This window comes from Hylobates moloch, unplaced genomic scaffold (assembly GCF_009828535.3).
Source record: "Hylobates moloch isolate HMO894 unplaced genomic scaffold, HMol_V3 SCAFFOLD_14, whole genome shotgun sequence".
Taxonomy (NCBI): domain Eukaryota; kingdom Metazoa; phylum Chordata; class Mammalia; order Primates; family Hylobatidae; genus Hylobates; species Hylobates moloch.
Window position 1 is genome coordinate 57,638,273 of NW_026652289.1, and position 19,986 is coordinate 57,658,258.

The 19,986-nt window shown below is 34.9% G+C and overlaps 1 protein-coding gene across 4 annotated transcripts in view; it reads right to left on the reverse strand.

Moving 5' to 3' along the window:
- The window catches only part of LRRC49 (leucine rich repeat containing 49), a 165,943-nt gene that overhangs the window by 38,045 nt on the left and 107,912 nt on the right, over nucleotides 1–19,986 (reverse strand). For all 4 annotated transcript variants that reach the window (XM_032176080.2, XM_032176081.3, XM_032176086.2 and 1 more), the window contains 3 exons: nucleotides 13,062–13,299; nucleotides 11,687–11,872; nucleotides 8,792–8,901 (listed from right to left, as the gene is read on the reverse strand). In XM_032176080.2, coding sequence (XP_032031971.1) covers nucleotides 8,792–8,901; nucleotides 11,687–11,872; nucleotides 13,062–13,299 — 534 coding nt within the window. The remainder of the gene's footprint in view (nucleotides 1–8,791; nucleotides 8,902–11,686; nucleotides 11,873–13,061; nucleotides 13,300–19,986) is intronic.

Genomic DNA, 19,986 nt, shown 5'->3' on the forward strand with positions numbered 1-19,986 from the left:
AGAGAGCCAAGGTTTGATCAGCAGAGCCGCCTACCCAATCCATAGGTGACTACTGACACATGAGGACCCCAGCTGAAGGCAGAAGATCCACCTAGCTGACCTATAGACTCAAAGAAAAAAATATATGCTTCTTGTTTTAAGCCACTAAGGTTTGGGGTGTTTGTTACACAGTACTGGCAAAGTGATAGGAACATACATGCTGATATACCACTACTTATGTTTAAATCTACCATTTTCATTTCTTTGTTTAATCTACATGTTCTATTTTTCGTTTTCTCTTTGCCTTACCTTACTAATTTAGAAGTTATATATTTGCTTATTATTTGGTTACCATAGAAATTACAACATGAACAACATTAACCCACTAATATCTAAAGTTAGTCACTATATTTATCTCCATCCCAGATAATACAAGGTCCTAGAATACAATACCTCCATTTACTCCTTCCAACTACATATGCTACTGTTGCAGTGTATTTTAATTTTATATTTTTGAACCCCACAAAATGTTGTTACTGTTGATCTATATCAAACTTGTCCAACCTGTGGCTAACGGGCCACCACATGTGATCCAGGATGGCTCTGAATGTGGCCCAACATAAATTTGTAAACTTTCTTAAAACATGAGATTTTTTTGTGTGATTTTTTCTAGCTCATCAGCTATCATTAGTGTTAGTGTATTTTACGTGTAGCCCAAGGAAATTCTTCTTCCAATGTGGCCCAAGGAAACCAAAAGATTGGATACTCCTAATTTATATGGTCAATGTTCATTTAGCCTTGTCCAATGTATTTAGTACTTTCCTTGTTCTTTAGCTTTTCTTGCATCTCAGACCTTCTAACTGGGGTCACTGTCCTGCCTTAATTATAAGCTTTATAATTTCTTTTAGTGTAAGAATAATAATGGGAATTCTCTTAGATTTTGTTTTTATTATTTTGTTTCAAATGTCTTTATTTCACCTTCATTCTTAAAAGACATATTTGCTGTGCATAGAATTCTAGGTTGGTAATTTCCTTCAGTACATTGAACATATCATTCATTATCCTATCTTCTGGCTTCCACTGCTGCTGTTATGAAATCAATTTGTTGATCTCCACTCTTTTGAAGGTAACTTCTCTTTTCCTGGTTGTTTTTAAATTTTTTTCACTTTATATTTAGAGTTCTATAGTTTCACTGTGATGTGACTAGGTGTAGATTTCATTTATCCTTTTTGTGATTAGCTGGGCTTATTTAATGTGTGGTTTGTGTATTTCATCAGTTCTGAACAATTTTTGCCATTATCTGTTTTAATATTGCCTCTACCCTATGCTCTCCATTGTGTCTTTTTGAAACTTCAGTCAGATGTTAAACCTTCCAACTCACTTTATCCTCCAAATTTCTTAGCCACTTTCTCATATACTCTATCTTCTTTTCTTTTTGTACTACATTCCAGAAAATCTCTTCTAGTCTGTTTCTCAGTTTATGGATCGCTTTTCAACTGTGTCTAGTCAGCTGTTAAACCTCCATATTAAATTTTAACTTTGTGTACTACATTTTTCATTTATATAATTTCTTTTGGTTTCCTTTCAGGTCTGCTGGATCACTTTTTACAATTTCTTATTCTCTTTAGATATTTTCAGGCTTATCTTGTATATCATGAGATATACTAGGCACAGTCGTTTTATAGTCTATGCATGATAATACCAATATTTAAAGTATTCATGGGTCTGTTTCTATAATCTATTTTTTCCTTTCAGTTCTTTTACATGATGTCTTATTTTCTTGTGTGACTGGTTATTTCTTTTTTCATTGTATGATGGTAATTGCCCTTAAAAATTAGCCATGAGGATTCTTTGAGACAAGATGAAAGTAACTTCTTCCAGAGGTACATTTGCTTTTTCCAGATATTTAGAGACAGTGATATTTAAATCTTTATATTATTTTAAACTAGTTATGTGTTATGAATTCAGGCTGCACATCTATATGAGGGCTGCTTTTTGTTTACATTTGTTTAGGGGCAACTTTCCTCTTTTCTGCTCATATCAAGGCAACCTTCCTTGGAAATTCCTGAGTGGGGAGAAGAGGTAGGCTTATTTCTGACCTGATGGTAAAGCCACTGGGGTTTCATTTTAATCTTAGGAAGACATCAATTTATATTTACCACTTTAGATGGAGCCCTGGGCTTTGATTTCCATCATTTCTACTGTTCTAGGCTAGCAGAACAAAAATTTATGTTTCCTTGAAATTCCTCTGGATCAAACAGTCTCTGGATATGATAAAATATACATTTGGTCTTTGTCCATCCCTGTACTCTCTCCATTCCCATTTCCTGGCAAAAAGTTCCTAAAACCCTTGGAATTGCAAGAGTAACGAGAATGCTTTTTATGCTAATGAGATGGCTGGTAACTGGGGTGTGTGAGCCAGATAGCTTCAGGATGGGGGCTGGTCACTGGAAAGACCAAGGCATAATTAGAGGGGTGGGACCTCCAGCCCCATCCCCAACCTCTGGGGAGGGGAGAGGAGCTGAAAATTGACTTGATTACCAGTAGCCAATGATTTCATTTATCATGCCTACATAATGATGTCTCCATAAAAACCCAAAAGGACAAGATTCAGAGAACTTCTGGATAGATGAACACATGGAGGTTCCTGAAGGGTGGTATGCCTGGAGAGAGCATGGAAGCTCTGTACCCCTTCCCACATACCTTGCCCTATGCATTTTTTCCATCTGGCTGTTCATCTGTATCCTTTGTAATATCTTTTATAATAAACGGGTAAATGTAATTAAAGTGTTTCCTTGTGTTCTGTGAGCCACTCTAAGCAAATTAATAGAACCCCCTAACAAGGGGGTTGTCAGAATCTCAATTTATAGCTGGTCAGTCAGAAGCACAGGTCACAACTTGTGCTTGCAACTGGCATGTGATGTAGGGAGGCTGGGTTTGGTGGGGAGGAGCCATCTTGTGGGATGATCTTTCAACCTGTAGGATCTGACACTATCTCCAGGTAGGCAGTGTCAGAATTAAATTGAATTAGAGGGCACCCAGCTGGTGTCTGCTGCTGAATTGCCTGGCTAGTGTGTAGGGAAAACCCCCTCACATATCTGGCATCAGAAGTGTTGAATGGTATGTAAGAGCAGGAAAAGTAAGTTTGGTTCTAAGAGCTTTGTGTCTACCTTAATTCTCAATGTTCTCATTTTTCCATAGATCCTGGCCTAGTAATTATGTTATACCTTACCAGCTCCCCAAAACTTTTATGAAGGTTTTTATTTTGTCTAGCACTTTGTATTGTTTTTAACTCAAGAAATGGTAAAAACAACCAAACTCATCATTGTCAGAAATAGAAGTTCAATATATTCCTAATCTTATACAGATATATACAGAGTAAAATTCAAAAACTACTCTTTTCACACTGTACAGACATAGAATAAAACCTGAAAAGCACTCTTCAACTACTCTACTGTCACTCCTCATATCTATATCCTCCCAGGTGTTCATCCTGTCAGTTCCCTTTCTGTGTTTCCATATTTTTAACGTCTACATATTTATTATGTTGTTTTTAAATAACATTGGGTCATAATATAAATAGTTTTATGCCGTATTTCATTCAGTGAACTGTCTCTGGATCATTTCATGTCAGAACAGGAGATTTATCTCAATCTTTCTCCCCCTCCTCCTCCTTCTTTTACAGTCATATTATCTAGTGTAATATAAATAGTATCATATAGATTCTACATCTATAAATGTGGAAGTACTATGATATACTTAGTTTTACCAATTATTTGGCATTTGGTTACTTTCCAAAGTTAAGTAACTACAAACAATAAAGCATGGCAGCTTACTACATAAATAACTTGTGCATATGTGTATTTCAATAGAATATATTCCTAGTACTAAAACTACTGGGTTCAAATATATGCTTTAAATTTTGATAGACATTGCGAAACTACCTTCCACCAAAAGTCATGTTACACTTCTACCAACATGTACAGTGTACATTGTCCTGAATACTAATAAGTCATTGATATTATTGGTTTTTAAATTTTTAAGTCAATCTCATTGGCAAAAATGACATCGCATTATTTTAATTTAAGTTGTATTTCTCTGATGACAAGTGAGTTTGGGCTTTCATTATCTGGCTATTCATATTTCTTCTTGTGAGTTTTCTCTTTATATGCTTTGCCTTTTTTTTCTCTTATCTCAACTGTCTTTTTTCTTACTAAATTTGTAGGATTTCTTAAAAATTTTGTTAAATATGCTGCAAATATATTCTCCTGTCTGCTTATGTATTTTCACTTTATGATGTATTTCATCATATGAAACTGTAAAAATGTTTGTGAGCTACATGTTACAAACCTTCAGGAAGTATGAGAAAGTACAGTAGAACATTTTCATTAACATGAGATGATAAATGCCTTTCTAAGATATAAAATGTATCTTGTTTTAGGGTCCTGAGAAATCATATTGGGATTTTCGATTGGGAATTAAGTAAATTTGTAATTTAATTAGGATAAATTGGCATCTTTACAATATTAAGTCTTGGAATTTGTTAACATTGTAAATATTCATTTTTAAGCTTCCTTTTTGTTCCTAATTGTATTTTTATTTATTTATTTATTTAGAGACAGGGTCTTGCTCTGTCACCCAGATCAGAGCACAGTGGCGTAGATCATGGCTCACTGCAGCCTCAGCCTCCCAGGCTCAAGCGATTCTCCCTCCTGCCTCAGCCCCAACAAGTAGCTGGGACCACAGGCGTAAGCAACATGCCTGGTTAGTCTTCGTACTTTTTGTAGAGATGGAGTCTTGCCATGTTGCCCAGGCTGGTCTCAAACTCCTGGGCTCAAGTGATCCACCTGCCTCAGCCTCCCAAAGTGCTGGGACTACAGGCGTGAGCCAGCCACCATGCCAGGCCTGTTCCCACTTTTATTATGTATGTCAGAGTTACTTTTTATAAGGTATATTTTCTGATATTTCATAGTTTCTTTGCCTCTATAAATGGGGTACTTTTTCTAATACTATTTTCAACAGCTTATTATTGGTATGAAGAAATATTAATTATTTTGATATGTTAATCTAGTATCTGGCCTCATTGTTATATATTCCAATTAATTCAAAAAGTATAATAGTTGAATTCTTGGACTTTCTGGAGAGTCAGTGTTTGCTTTTATTGGTCAACTATTCTCTTTCAAATTCTTATTTCTTTAGAAGTTGCTATTATCTTTATGAACTTCTTTTTTCCATTTTTTAAAATTTTGCCTTACTTTGATATTTCTCTAGGTTCCTGAAGTAAAAGCTTCATTCATTACTTTCTAATCTTTCTTGTTTTCTAATAAGTACATTAAAGATGTATAATTTCCTGTCAGCACAGCTTTGGTCACATCCCAGAGGTTTTGACATAAGTATTCTTATTGTCAAATTCATTTATATATGATGTATTATTTTACCTTTAATTTCCTCTTTAATTCAAAAGCATTAAATTATTTTTAAATGCTTTTTAAAAAAGGATAAAAAATAAAAAACAAGATAGAATAAAAAGCAAGAAGATAATTCAAGAGGTTCATAGAAACATAGAGTAAAAGTATCCATGTACTTTGGAATCCTAGTGTCTCCCTCCAGTTCAACACTTAGAGGCAAGCATTTTGAAAAAATCAAATATTTTTAAATTGCACAAGAGTATCTTTGACACATATGCCCCATTTCTCACAAACTGCAGCATACTATACAATTGTTCTGTACCTTATATTTTTATTTTCTGAGACACCTTAACCATTTCATATAAGAACATCCAATTATTTTTAGAGCTGCAAGTAATTCGTCTCGCTCTATTGATGGACATTTAGTGAGTTTTCATATTTTTGCTAACATAAACACTGGCTCAATGAAAATCCTTGCACACAGATATTTGTGCTCATGTAAAGAAAATTATCTGTAGAACAAATTCCTTTAAGTGAAATTGCTAAGTCTAAAGGTATGTACGTTTACAATTTATTAGATATTGCTAAGTTACTATGAACAAAAATTACAGTAACTTTCATTACCACAAAAAGTATGTAAGAACTCTATTTTGCTATGCTGTATATCGGGGTTCCTGAGCCCTAGTCCACAGCCCAGGGCTTGGAGACCCCGATATATAGCATGGTGAAATAACTGTGTTATTCAGGACTGTCCATGGCCTGTTAGGAACCGGGCCACATAGCAGGTGGTGAACTGCAGGCGAGCATTACCGCTGAGCTCCGCCTCCTGTCAGATCAGCAGTGGCGTTAGATTCTCATAGGAACGCAAACCCTATTGTGAACTGCACGTGCCAGGGATCTTGGTTTCCCACTTCTTATGAGAATCTAATGCCTGTGGTGGAACAGTTTCATTACGAAACCATCCCCCAGCCCCAACTGTCCATGGCAAAACTGTCTTTCACGAAACCAGTCCCTGGTGCCAGAAAGGTTGAGGACTGCGGCTGCATATCATCAAACTTCTAGTATTTTCCCACAAATTTATCTCATTATTTTAAAATTTGGTTGTCTACAACTTTGACCAAACATCCTTTTCTTAAAGTTTAAAGGCATTTGTATTTTGTTTTCTGGAAGGTTGAGTCCGCTGTCTACCCCACTACCCATCCCAATTCCAACTAGATACGTTTTTGGCTATCCTGACCCGTTATTTTCTAATTTCATAATATTATGATTAGAAAATGTGATCTGTATGAGTATGCTTTTTGAGATACTTGAAGATTTACTTTGAGTTTAATAGATATTCAACTTTTACAAACATTCCATACATGTTTGAATAAAATGTGTTTTTTTCTGAATTGGGAATAAGGTTGTCAGCACAAGATTTTAACTATATTTATTTGATAAAATGTGTTAACTATGTTATTCAAATCCTCTATAGTCTTTCTGATTTTAGTTGATTTGATCTGATTTATGAGAGAAGCATATTAATGACTATTACAATAACTGAAAAATTTGTCAATATATGCTTGTATTTGTTGATATGTTTAAAAGCTGTAGTCTTAGTTACACTGTTTCATAACTATTTTCTGGGGGATTGTAGTTTTTAGTGTCATCAATTCTATCATTATTAACCACTAATATTCCTGTCTCTGTTTGTTGTTGGCATTTAGCTCATTATATATTTCCCATCCCTTTGTTTTAAGCCTTTAGGGGTTTTTTAGGGGTATCTCTGAAAAACATGTTTTTAATTCAATCTGAGAGCATCTATTAATAGAAGACTTTATTAATATTTATGGTGATAACCCAAATGCTTGTTTTCTTTCCGGTTTTTCGTTGATCACTTTTTTCCTTTTAGTAGTTTAGAAATTATTCATCTAATCTTTTTCTAATGAAAACCCTTAATATTTTATTACACACAAACGTGTATTTTTCCATCAATTTTTGTTGTTAATTAGTACCTATTATCTCTCCTAAACAGGGAGAGAAAGTAAACTTTAACTTACATTCTCTTAGGATTTTCTTGGATTTTTACTTGTAGGTTATTTAATCTTTTTAACATTATACATTAATACTTATTCAGACAACTATAATTTTTACCGATTTCTTTCTACATCATTGTTTCTTGAATTCAATGCCTCCTTTTTTTTCAGAATTGTTTTGTGGGTTTTAGATGGGATTTATATTCCATCAATCAGATACACTTGGGTAAGATTTTAATTCAGAACTGGGCTAAGCGGGGAAGTAGGAGTAGCATGCAAAAGACTCACTTTGTTAGTGTAAATTATAGTAGGGTAACATGGTTCTGGACCCAGATTCTGGGGAGCAGAGCAGGGAACTTCCTGATCCTCAGCACAGTTAAAGTGGTATGATCCTGGTACTCACAGCTGGGACAACAGTCTCCTGTTGTCCTTGACTGTAGCAAAGTGCTCCAAGACCATAGCAAGGAGGCAGTTTCCTTTGTCGGCTTGTTCTATGGTATAATTCTGGGAGATATCTCTGGAGGCTCAGTCTAGAAACTGCTTCCTCAATGCTTTGAAATATTTTGTAGATATCTAATTCCTTGCTTACTCTAACCAGAGTGACTTGTATGATCTGTAACTGAATCATGACTGGTCAACCATCCTTGACTGTTTCTTCATCCATGCTCCACCTTGTCAGTTAGTGTGTTCTGTCAGGTTTCCTCTTCTCTATCTTGCTGCCTTGGCTCTGGCCCTCATAATCTCTCCTGGCCTACAGAGTAACCACTTGGTGGGTCTTCATTACTTCAATCTCTGCCTGCTCAAATGGTAGCCTTTCTAGAATGTAAATCCAATTATATGATTGCTTGTGCTTTATTACAAAACACAAGTTTTCATTTTTGCTTGGCATGGATTGGAAAGCTCTTCAAAGTTAGACCACAATCAATCTTTCTAGCTTCATTTCCTATCATTTATTCATAATCATCCCATGTTCCAATTATACTGAGATATTTACAATTACTTGTGCTTTTGCAGATATCTTTTCCCCATATCCTCTACCTGAAAACTCCTACTCATTCCCAAAGAACTAGATAAAATGTTATCTCCTTTGTGAAGCCTTCCCCAGTGTTCTTCCAAAATATGGTTAGTCCCTCCTATAGCCCTCCCTTATAGCACCTGAAACATTACGTTTTAATTGTTTGTATATATCTTTAACTTATTAGACTATACGCCATATGAGAAGAAGGACTTCATCTTATTTATCTTAAGATCCCCAACACTTTCAATAGGCCAGTCTAGGATACATGTTTATGGAACACATAATTAGCATAGTTAAGAGGTATGTGGAATTTATTTCTTTTTCTAGTGTAACACTAATTCTATAAAAAAACTACAAAAATTAAAGGTTACCTGGCATCACCCAGAATGGAAATCAGACGATACTGGGGTAACTCAGAAGATGCTACATGTGCTAGGATTCCAAAGAGCCTTTCAGCCATTATCATATCATTCTGTGTCACCTGAAGAGATACAATAGAAAGGGATAAAAAAATGACACCATCTCTTAGCTGGATAAAACGAATATAATCCCAAAGAGAGATCCAGATTAGATATTATCTTTTAAGCCCATAAAAGCACATTCTCCTGTGCTGTGGAAAGAAGAGTTTTCACTGATATTTTTCTTTCTTGAGTTAAAATGAAGATGTATAATTGTGGTTCATGATGATGGAAGTTGATTGGAGGTGATGAGTTAGCTCTGATTTAGAAGCTGTCTTTCCTGAGAATTATACTTGAGGTACCTTCAATTTTTAGTATTTCTTTTTTCAGAAATCCTATAGCTTCTTGGATTAGAATGATTTAGAGGAAAAAATTCCCAAGTATCAATGGGATAGATTCATTTTAATAATGTGTCAAAGGTAAGCCAAGTTGTTGGTCATCCCTTGCTCCTATAGGGATAATTTTGTCCCTTCCTGAGAGATGGAACTTTCACTGAATTAGCAAGGATGCTCCTGTTCATTCTATCAGTCTTTCTCCCCAAAAAGAATAACTTGTCACAAGTATACCCTATGAGGACCTATTCTTACATTAACCAAGAAAGTACTAAAAGCTGAAAGCAGTACCTGTATTATTATCTGGGGGTATTTTCATTAATATAAAATAGGGTTGCTTACATTTTAAGTACTGTTTCTTTGTCCATATATAATTCAATGATCCCAGCCAAGAGCCATTTTGCCCCCTACAGAACAATTGGCAATGTCTGGAGACATGTTTAGTTATTTCTGGACATTACGGGCATCTAGTGGGTAGAGACCAGGGTTGTTGTAAAACATGTCACAATGCAGAGGACAGCCCCCACAACAAAGAATTGTCTGGCTCAAAATGTCAACAGAGCCAAGGTTTAGAAACCCTGGTATAATTAAATTTTGGATCTTTTGAAAATTTGTTCCTGACACTATCTGTAATACTCTTCACAGGCATTTTCTTAAAAACAAACCAATAATTCACAAACATCTTATACATATGAATCAGTGCAGGCTAACTCTCTTCTCGTCCCTGGATGTTCACAGTTAAGGAGACTTCAAATTCTTTCTTAGCTAATAAGTGTTTGGTCCAATATAGTCACCTAGTGGCCAATGCAGGCCACTACTCCATGTTTTCTTGATGCTATTAATTCAATTTAATTCTACCTCAAGCAATATCATTCTTTTTTATACACAGAGAAGTAAAAATGCAGTGTAACATTACTATCTAAGGTCAAGGACTTAACAAACAGGAATATATTTTAGGTATTTTAATAAAGTGTCAAATATCCCTGGCGTTGAGATTTTCAGAAATTTAAATCAGAATAAATTATATTGGTTCTTTCTAATTCTTTCTAATTCTTCTCCACTTTATATAACTATACTATTCCTTCCTGATTCAAAGTTCGATAATAATGGGTATTATTCTACTGGGTAAATACACCATTTAGGTTAACTGAGGTAACGGTTTGTTACCTCAATTAAGGGAGAATCACTCACCCATAGTAAAAATAACCATTCTATTTCCAGTCTGGGCTAACTTTGAAAACCTTTAGGACTAATTATTAGGTCCTTTCAGGGACTCACAACCTCACCTCGGGGGAAGTACCAAATAGTATACGTGAGTACACAAGACTGAGCCAACCCTCTTGAGAACTAGCTGGAGAAATTAAAAGTCATCTGAAGATTCAGATTTACCCAACATCTTCAGCAGATGGCTGATTCTGAGGTCATAGAAATACCATGGTTGATGCAAATTTCATATAGCTGCTTGTACATGGATCCAGAGATGTACAGTCTCCTCATAGTATGCTGAATTTTTGGAGTTAAGTATCTACCTGTACTGTATCAGCTGCAGGGAAATACAGTTACTGTGCCAGAAAGTTGATCACAGTTAATCTTACAATAAAGAGGTCTTCTGAATTTCAAGAGATATTGTAATAAGACTAACAACATATTAAAGATTTTTTTTGCCTTTGGAGGAGTGTTTAAATTCAGTAGAGGTGGAAGCATAGCTTCTCTCTTTCCTTCCAAATTAATATTTTAAAAGAACATGGCGTTTGAGTAGCTGGGGGATTACCTTGTGACAAGCTTAGCAGAATCAATCTAAAAATAACTTTTCACTAATAATTTTCCGGCTATTCAGCTCCAGACCTGAGTTACCCAGTGTAGTCATGGCACAGTGGTTGCTACTAGCTATTAACAAAGCGGTCCAGACATTTATTTATACTTATTTTATTTTCTTTTTCTCTTATTTTCACTTTCTCTTATTTTATCTTTCTTCCTGGCTTATTTCTCCTTTTCATCTCTTCTTTTTGTAAGTCATCTTCTTCCTCCCCCTTTTTTTCCATTTTATTCTTCCCTTTCTCTACCACAATACCCTTATTAGTTGACACTTAGGTTTTACTTCCTTATCCCCTCTTGCATACCAGGCAGTCTGCAAAGTACTTTGAGAAATACAAAGATCACATTACTTATAAAAGAGTTATTTTTTATTTTTAACTGTCGCCCCACCATTTTATTTCACTGAATGCTTACAAACAACAGTATAAGTATTTGCCATTCACTATAACCTGGTTACTATTTTATTTTTACAATTTGTTTAGTTCTTTGGAAGTTTTAAAATAGATTCTTAGCCTTTTGACATTTTAAATGTCAATTTAAAAAAAAAACATTATATCTCAAATATTCTATCATGATTACTTAAATTCCTAAACATTTAAAGTAACTATTTCCCCTAAGAAGGAATATTTTTATTCTATAGTTCATCTAGTTTTTAGCTTACCTCTGTTCCATTTATTTTCTGCATACTAAAATGGCTTAGCCTAAACAGTACATAGTATTTCCAGAGTGTAAAATTGACAACTGGATTTCCTTGAGGATCAATTGTCAACTGGTCAATACGACGGAGTTGCGCTAGTGCGTTAAATTGCTGCAGCATTACAAGATTTGTTTCCTTAAATTTAAGGTGCTGCAATGATAAAACACAAATACAGATTAGAACATTGATTTTAACTATATTGAAATATTAACATTAAAGCTTCACTAATCATTCCCCAGGTAAATATGTAAACTTTAGGCTTAGCAAATATGTTTTCAATTACATTACATCAACTGAATGTACTAAACTTACATAACTTTAATTCATCCAATGCACCATTGATGGAATCCATCCAATATTGAATTCTGGGTGACTCCTTCTATAAATGACAGTCTCACTTATAAACAAACATTCTTTAAAGTTACATAAATATCAAATAATGCAGATTCTTTCAGGAATTATTGATTTTATATGCTTTACATTGACATTAAATAATTTTTTTTAAAAAGACTGGAAATGAAAATTTCAGAGCTTTATAAATACAGGCCCCCACAATTTTCCTGAGAAGAATTAGTTAGTTATTATTACTTGTATCTTGCCAAACACTACGTAGGATAGTTATACTGGCTACAGAAAAATCAAATCACTAAAACTGCAATGTTAATGCAAGCATTCTGTCTGTGAATCTAGATGCTCTTTTCTAAACATACTGTCTCCACCCCTAACTATCTTTTTTAGGGAGAATGAAGTGAAAATAAAAACAAAAACCCACCAAAAAGGCAGGTGAGGGAAGTCTCTTGGCTGACAGAGAAAAATACAACAATAATAAAAACTCAAGAGAGAACTCATTACAGAAATCAGTTTCTCCAAATGCATACTAAATAATACAATGACATCATAATTGAGGAAGGCTAATTTCTCAAAGTAATTTTAATGAGCTATTAAAATTATTTTCAACATTGTTAGGGGACAACTGTAAAAATTATACAGTAAATATACATTTCACCATTACCAGGTACAATAGGTGAATACATAAGGCTATGTGGTAAGGTGAATCATTTATAAAGTAGAAATATATAACTTGAATAAAATTATATCAGTCTTTTTCTACTCCACAAAGGATCATTTTTTTTGAGATACAATTTCAAATGTTAACATAAAACTTCAAGGCCATTTATGAATACTAATTTAAATCCTAGCTCAAGAAAATCAACAGAAAACTTAAATCTTCCTGCCAGATAGAAACTACATAAATACAAGTTAAAACAGGTCTTTGGCCTGAACACACAAGTCATTGACTAAGAATAATTCATATATACTACTAAAAGGAAATATTTACCAGAGAATTAGGAAACTTAATCTTCAGTTTAGGAAGCACTTGGACGATTTCATCAAATTCTATGAAAGTGAAGGAGACTGTTGTGATCATTCCTGCCGTTTGAACGCTCCAATTCCTATCCAGAGATTCCAGTGCTCCTGAGCCATACAGGGAAAGTGTATCCCCGTCCACTTCAACAAGGTATGTGTCTATGACAGATAAACCTTGTAAAGCATTGTTGAGTCCTGAGTCTAGAGGCCTGGAAAACCCAAAGAATAATTTTAAATGAAAGATATCATGCAGAATACCTAACAGTATAATGACCTGTCAGAAAAGCTCTTCACAATTTTATATTCTTTTTTCATTTCAGTAATTAAACCTAGAGCATTAAGGACTAATTTTCAATAGACTAGCTGGCAGTTTTGTATTATTCTAATCATATATTTTAATTTAAAATGAGGCACATTATGAACAAAAAAGATCACCTCTAAACCCAAATTATTTCTATCCATGAAAGATAACTAATATTCCCTTTAGTTTTAAAACAAGCCGTTTACTACATTATGGTTATCTTTTCATGTCAACACAGATAGGTTTTCCCAATCTATAAACTTTTCTGACTAGAAAAAAAGTGCAATTCACAAATTAGTATTTCTATAGTAAGAACCATACATACAAAAATATGTTTCTAAACCAAGTAATAACTGCTAAAAATAGTTTATTTCTCAGAGGTTGTATTAGGGGATAACTCTAACTTTCTACTTTTGGATACTTCAATGGTTTTTGAAATTTTAAAAGTGTATACTACAGTTATAATCAGTAAAATCAGTGTAGATTTCCTCCTCACTTTGAAACAAGAAATAGTGAAAAGGAATCATTATTTATATTATATATACACATACTATATGTATATATATATATCTATATACATGCTTCTCATACTGCACTGAATTTGGTAATTATTATTTCCAAGGTAGAAGCCACATTTTTTATATAAGGCTATCTAAATGATAGCTAGAGAATAAATGAAATATCTTAATCCAACTCATATTATCTGCTTTGTGAATAGAGAAATAACTATTTGTTTTACCCAACCTCAAAACTTAAACAAAGCATGGTTTTTGTTTCTGCATTTTCCTTCTGGGATTTCTGCTTTCATCCAGCATTTATTTGCCCCTACTAAAATTAGTGTCTCACTCTTATTTGTGCTCCCATGGTCTTTGGTACACTCCTGGAACACACTTCTCATAACTATATTACAATTTTATGCTTACGATTTTGCCTGTTATTCCAGATAGTGAGTGAGGCTAGAGATTGTATATTTTTTCATCTTTGGGGACCCAAAATCTAGTAATTAGCTTTTAACAATGTATACTGAATGAATTATCAAAGATCTTCAAACATTTACAATGATGTTAAGGGATAAAACTAAGAAAGCGCTGCCCTGTTGTTTATCATACTTATTTCAGAGGTACCAGTTAACCTTCTACACATTTGTTTATTCAATAACAAGATGAGTAATAACATCAGTCTACTTTAAGTGAATATGCAACCAAGAAAATACAAAAAGGCTCGATTTCTACCAGACTAGCACTTAAGACAATGATTATTATGTGACAAAAATCAAATATCCAATGAGTAGTAGTACATGAATGGTCTTAGATGATAATCTTAGAAAGGTGAAGGATGATAATAGGAAAAACTGACTTAACAATTAGTTCCATACATTGTGCTTTGTGTGATACATTGAGTTAGATTATATCTCATTGAGGCTGCTTATATAATCAATACTGGAACAGAACAAAGGACAGCTTCACTGCCACTAAAACAAAGAAGATGAAAAGAGTGCATACTGCTATTACAATACTTGCCACATTGTACTGCAATTACTTGTTGCCTTACCTATCTCTCTTACCAAACACAGCGATCCTTGAGGGCTTGAATTTTGTCACAATTACTATAGTAGATCCAACATCTAGTACAGCTCCTAGTATATGCTCTGCTCAATACATATTTCTTGGATGAATTAATGAAGTGGGACAATGATGAAGTTTTTAATGAGTATGTATTATACCTTAAGAAGGATGTCTGAACCATTAGCTATAACTTCAGTAAAGGGGCAGAATCAGTGATATAGACACAGAATAAGGGTTAGCAAGAAGGTTTACCCACATAGGGATGCCTGATGGCCACATTAACCAGCAAAAAAGTTTAATGTAAAAATGATGGGGCATCAGAGTTATGTATCAAAAACATCAACAAATCCTTTGGGAAATGATGTTGCTCCACATCATATATTTAAAAGTGTCTTGCCTTTCTTTTTCCACATAATTAAAAGTTTAAGAATATAACCTCCATAATAAAAAGTCTGTCATCAGAAAGGGATTATTTATTTTGTGTAAAGGGCTTGTCAAGTAAACTCTTCAGGAAATAAGTGACATAATAAACAAGACTACATTCAGCAAAACAGTGACATGGTTACAAAACAAAGCAGAAGTAATTTCCAATTTATATAGCTATCACATGCCCATTTGGTAAAAACAAATGGCAAGTCTCCTGGGCTGCAGACAGGCTCATCCTTTTCACTAGCACCTAGTAAACAGGCCATATAACACCTAACCCATTTCAGTTATTTTCTGAAGGAAGCTTTTGAGTTTAGCCTTAAACTCTGGCCAATGTTTACAAATTTGCTCCTCTGGGAAAGTGTGTTCTGAGCTCCATTAAAAAATGACTTAGCTTGCCAAACAATGTTTATATTTTGGGGATTGTTCTTCTAGTTTTCCTTGTATCCTTAGCAGATATGGGTACATCTTTTTAGTTATACATACACACATATTAATTAATTAACTAATTAATTCTTTCTTTCATTCACCAAACATGTCCTGAAAGCCCACTATCTACCAAACACTGTGCTAAGAATTCTGGCACATGCCACTAAATCATCTGTATTGATAAGAACAATCAACATTGAGATCATACAAAGGTTTCTGGATATAGCAAAATTATTGTTCACTTTTACTGGGTTATAGTTTCAGAAATATAACTGCTCTAATCCTACTCTGCAATCAACCTAATAAACACATGGGATATAATTTCTAAACTAAAATGACCTCAATATCTCATTAAACAAATAGGTTTTTGTGGTGAAATTATTATGTGTCAGATATTGTGTTAAGCATTGGGGATATAATAATAAATCAAGATATATTTCCCCTCAAGGAGCTCTCAATCTGGATGGGTGGGGTGGAGAGGAAGATGAATATATATATTAAATATAATATAATGTGCTTATTGTGATATAATGAATATTTAAACCATATGCTAAGGGAACACAGAGAAAGGAATGACTAATTCTTCCAGAGGGGAAAAGTCAAATTTAAAAAGGAAGGTTGCATTTGAACTGATCCTTGAGAGATAAATAGCAGATTTTTATCAGGAGCAGAAGTTGGGAAAACAGAATGAAGAAGGGCGCAGGAATGACTACTTTAAGTTCAGGGGCACGTGTGCAAACCTGACACAGATTTTATTTTGTATGGAAAATAAAACCTGATTATGTATAATATATTTATGTAAGAATAATTTCTTTTTTTAACCCTTAAGTTCAGGGGTATATGTACAGGTTTGTAACACAGGCAAACTGTGTCATGGGGGTTTATTTCATAGATTATTTCATCACCCAGATACTAAGCCTAGTACCGGTTAGTTATTTTTCCTCCTCCTCCTACCTTCTACCATCCAATAGGCCCTGGTATGTCTTTCCCCTCAGGGTATCCCTGCGTTCTCATCATTTAGCTCCCACTTATAAGTAAGAACATGCAGTATCTGATTTTCTGTTCTGTGTTAGTTTGCTAATGATAATGGCCTCCAGCTCCATCCATGTCCCTGCAAATAACATGATCTCATTCTTTTTTATGGCTGCATAGTATTCCTTGGTGTATATGTACCACATTTTCTCTCTTTCTTTTTTTTACACATTTTAACTCTATCACCCAGGCTGGAGTGCAGTGGCACAATCTCAGCCCACTGCAACCTCCACCTCCCAGATTCAAGAGATCCTTGTGTCTCAGCCTCCCAAGTAGCTGGGATTACAGGAACATGCCACCATACCCAGCTAATTTTTGTATTTTTAGTAGAGACGGGGTTTCACCATGTTGGCCAGGCTGGTCTCAAACTCCTGACCTCAGGTGATCTGCCTGCCTCGGCCTCCCACATTTTCTTTATCCAGTATATCACTGACGGGCATTTAGATTGATTCCACATCTTTGCCATTGTGAATAGTGCTGCAATGGACATACACGTGCATGTGTCTTTATACTAGAGTAATTTATATTCCTTTGAGTATACACTCAGTAATGGGATTGCTGGGTTGAACAATATTTCTATGGCTAGAACACTAAAATATAGGGTAGGAACATTGAAACATGGAGGGGAGTAGGAGCTGGAGATGAGCCTGAAAAGTCAGATTTTATCCTGCATGGTTCAGAAGCAGAAAAAGGTTTTTAAATGTAAAAAGTGATGAGATTATATTCAATGCAAGTTTTTAAGCACCTCCAAAGTATCATGCATGGATCTAGGTATTGGTGTTAGGGATCCAAAGATGAATAAGATATGCTCTCTGCTCTCAAAGACCCACTTCAGACAGATAAGTCAATCAACTTTGTGGAGGACATAGTAGGGAGAGGCTGAATGTAGGGGATGAGTAAGAAGACCATTGCAAAAGTGTCAACTAGACCATATGCTGGCATAACAAAAAATGGTATGGTGTAGTCAAAATGGCAATGGCAAGAAAGTGAAATAGACTTTAGTTCAAATTCCAGATCTGCCATGGGTAACTGATGACTTCTGGGGCAAGTTATTCAATTCTTTGAGTTTCAGTTTCCTTGTATTAAATGATTATCATAATATATATATATATTTTCAGAGTTGTTGTGAAGATTAGAAAAAAATATTCTAAACTATGCCTCATACTTAGCTCAGTACATTTTCATGATTATTATTAATAAAAGAGAACACAGATTTATTAGACATTCGAGAATAAATAAAAGTAAGACTTAGTGGTTGACTGGAGAATGAAGGAAAGGGTGGAATTAAGTGTGAGTCGGATTTCTAGAGTGGGTAACTGGTCATCTGACCCAGTTTCCTACCTCTGTCTAGTCTAAATCTGTACTCTAAGAAAGCTGGTATTCTTCTCTGGAGGATGTTTAAAATGTGTTTTACCATAAAGTCCAATACATTTCCAATTATATTCTCCAACTGAAATATTAATTATATAACAGCAGGCAGAATGACATCAAATACGAATTCTCTTCAAGATTTTTAGTGATTAATTTAAGTCCAAAGTTTCATCTATTCAACTTGATCTTTACATAAGAATAAGTCAGGAGGCCAGGCACAGTGGCTCATGCCTCTAATCCCAGCACTCTGGGAGGCCAAGGTGGGTGGATCACAAGGTCAGGAGTTAGAGATCAGCCTGGTTAATATGATGAAACCCTATCTCTACTAAAAATACAAAATTGGCTGGGCATGGTGGTGCATGCCTGTAATTCCAGCTACTTGGGAGGCTGAGGCAGGAGAATCGCTTGAACCTGGGAGGCAGAGGTTGCGGTGGGCCGAGATTGCACCATTGCACTCCAGCCTCAAAATCTCCGTCTCAAAAAAAAAAAAAAAGTCAGGAAAATATCCTATACCTTTTCAATAAAGGACCCTAAGAAAAGACAGGGTGACTAGCTCAATGCAATAAAGTAATGACTCTGAAAGCCCAGCTAAATGTAGAACATACTCTTAAATGTCTAGATGAAAAGAGACATTATTTAGGAGGATTATTATTGTTTTTTTAACCTTTAGGCTTTTCGTAACAGGCCTGAACAGAAAGACTTAAAATATTTCGGAAGATTCTTTTCCCAATGAATAAGTGGTGCCGGTTCCTATAATAATTTATTTTATGAATTTCTATTACAACATTCATAGGTGTGAAAATTCATTGTATGCATTATATTTTATTATAGTAGTGTTGGCTAAAATACCACAGTGTTCATAGACAGGAAATGACCAAAAATAACCCAGCTTCACTGCATGCATCCAATGTAAGCAAAAAAAAAAAAACATTACACCAAGTACTTTCCAATTTCTGCCAGAGAAAAGAAATCTGCAATATGTCATTTTACTGTAGAGCTGTCCCAAGTACAGTGAATAGTGAAATCATTAGTGGGATATAGCAAAGTTTTAGAGAATTTCTTCCCTTTTTGTGTCTATAATTTTTTCACGGAGACTTGTTTCCAGGCATTTAGTTACACACCCATAAGCCAAAGGTTACAGACATTGTAACCCAAGAATTATCCACTTTTTTGGCATTATGAAATACTAAAGACTATAAATATAAATGATTATTAAAAATGGAAAACCCTACGTAGTATTAAAAAACGAATTGAAACACTAGGTAAGAAACTTTGCAGCCCTCTGACTAGCTTTGTATGTTCAGAAATAGTTAAATTGTATCATTCAGGGTCCCAAATGATAAAATTTAATTATCTTTTTGAAGACTTACAGAAAATGTAGAAATATAACCTCTAATGTTTAAAATTCTTCACTTCGTACTTTCAGATAAAAATAGCAGATAGACGACTGGGCGCCGTGGCTCACGCCTGTAATCCCAGCACTTTGGGAGGCCGAGGTGGGCGGATCACGAGGTCAGGAGATTGAGACCATCCTGGCTAACATGGTGAAACCCCATCTCTACTAAAAATACAAAAAATTAGCCAGGCGTGGTGGCGGGCACCTGTAGTCCCAGCTACTCGGGAGGCTGAGGCAGGAGAATGGTGTGAACCCGGGAAGCAGAGGTTGCAGTGAGCCGAGATTGTGCCACTGCACTCCAGCCTGGGGGACACAGCGTGAGACTCCGTCTCAAAGAAAAAAAATAGCAGATAGACTAAGCACATGTGTTTAAAAG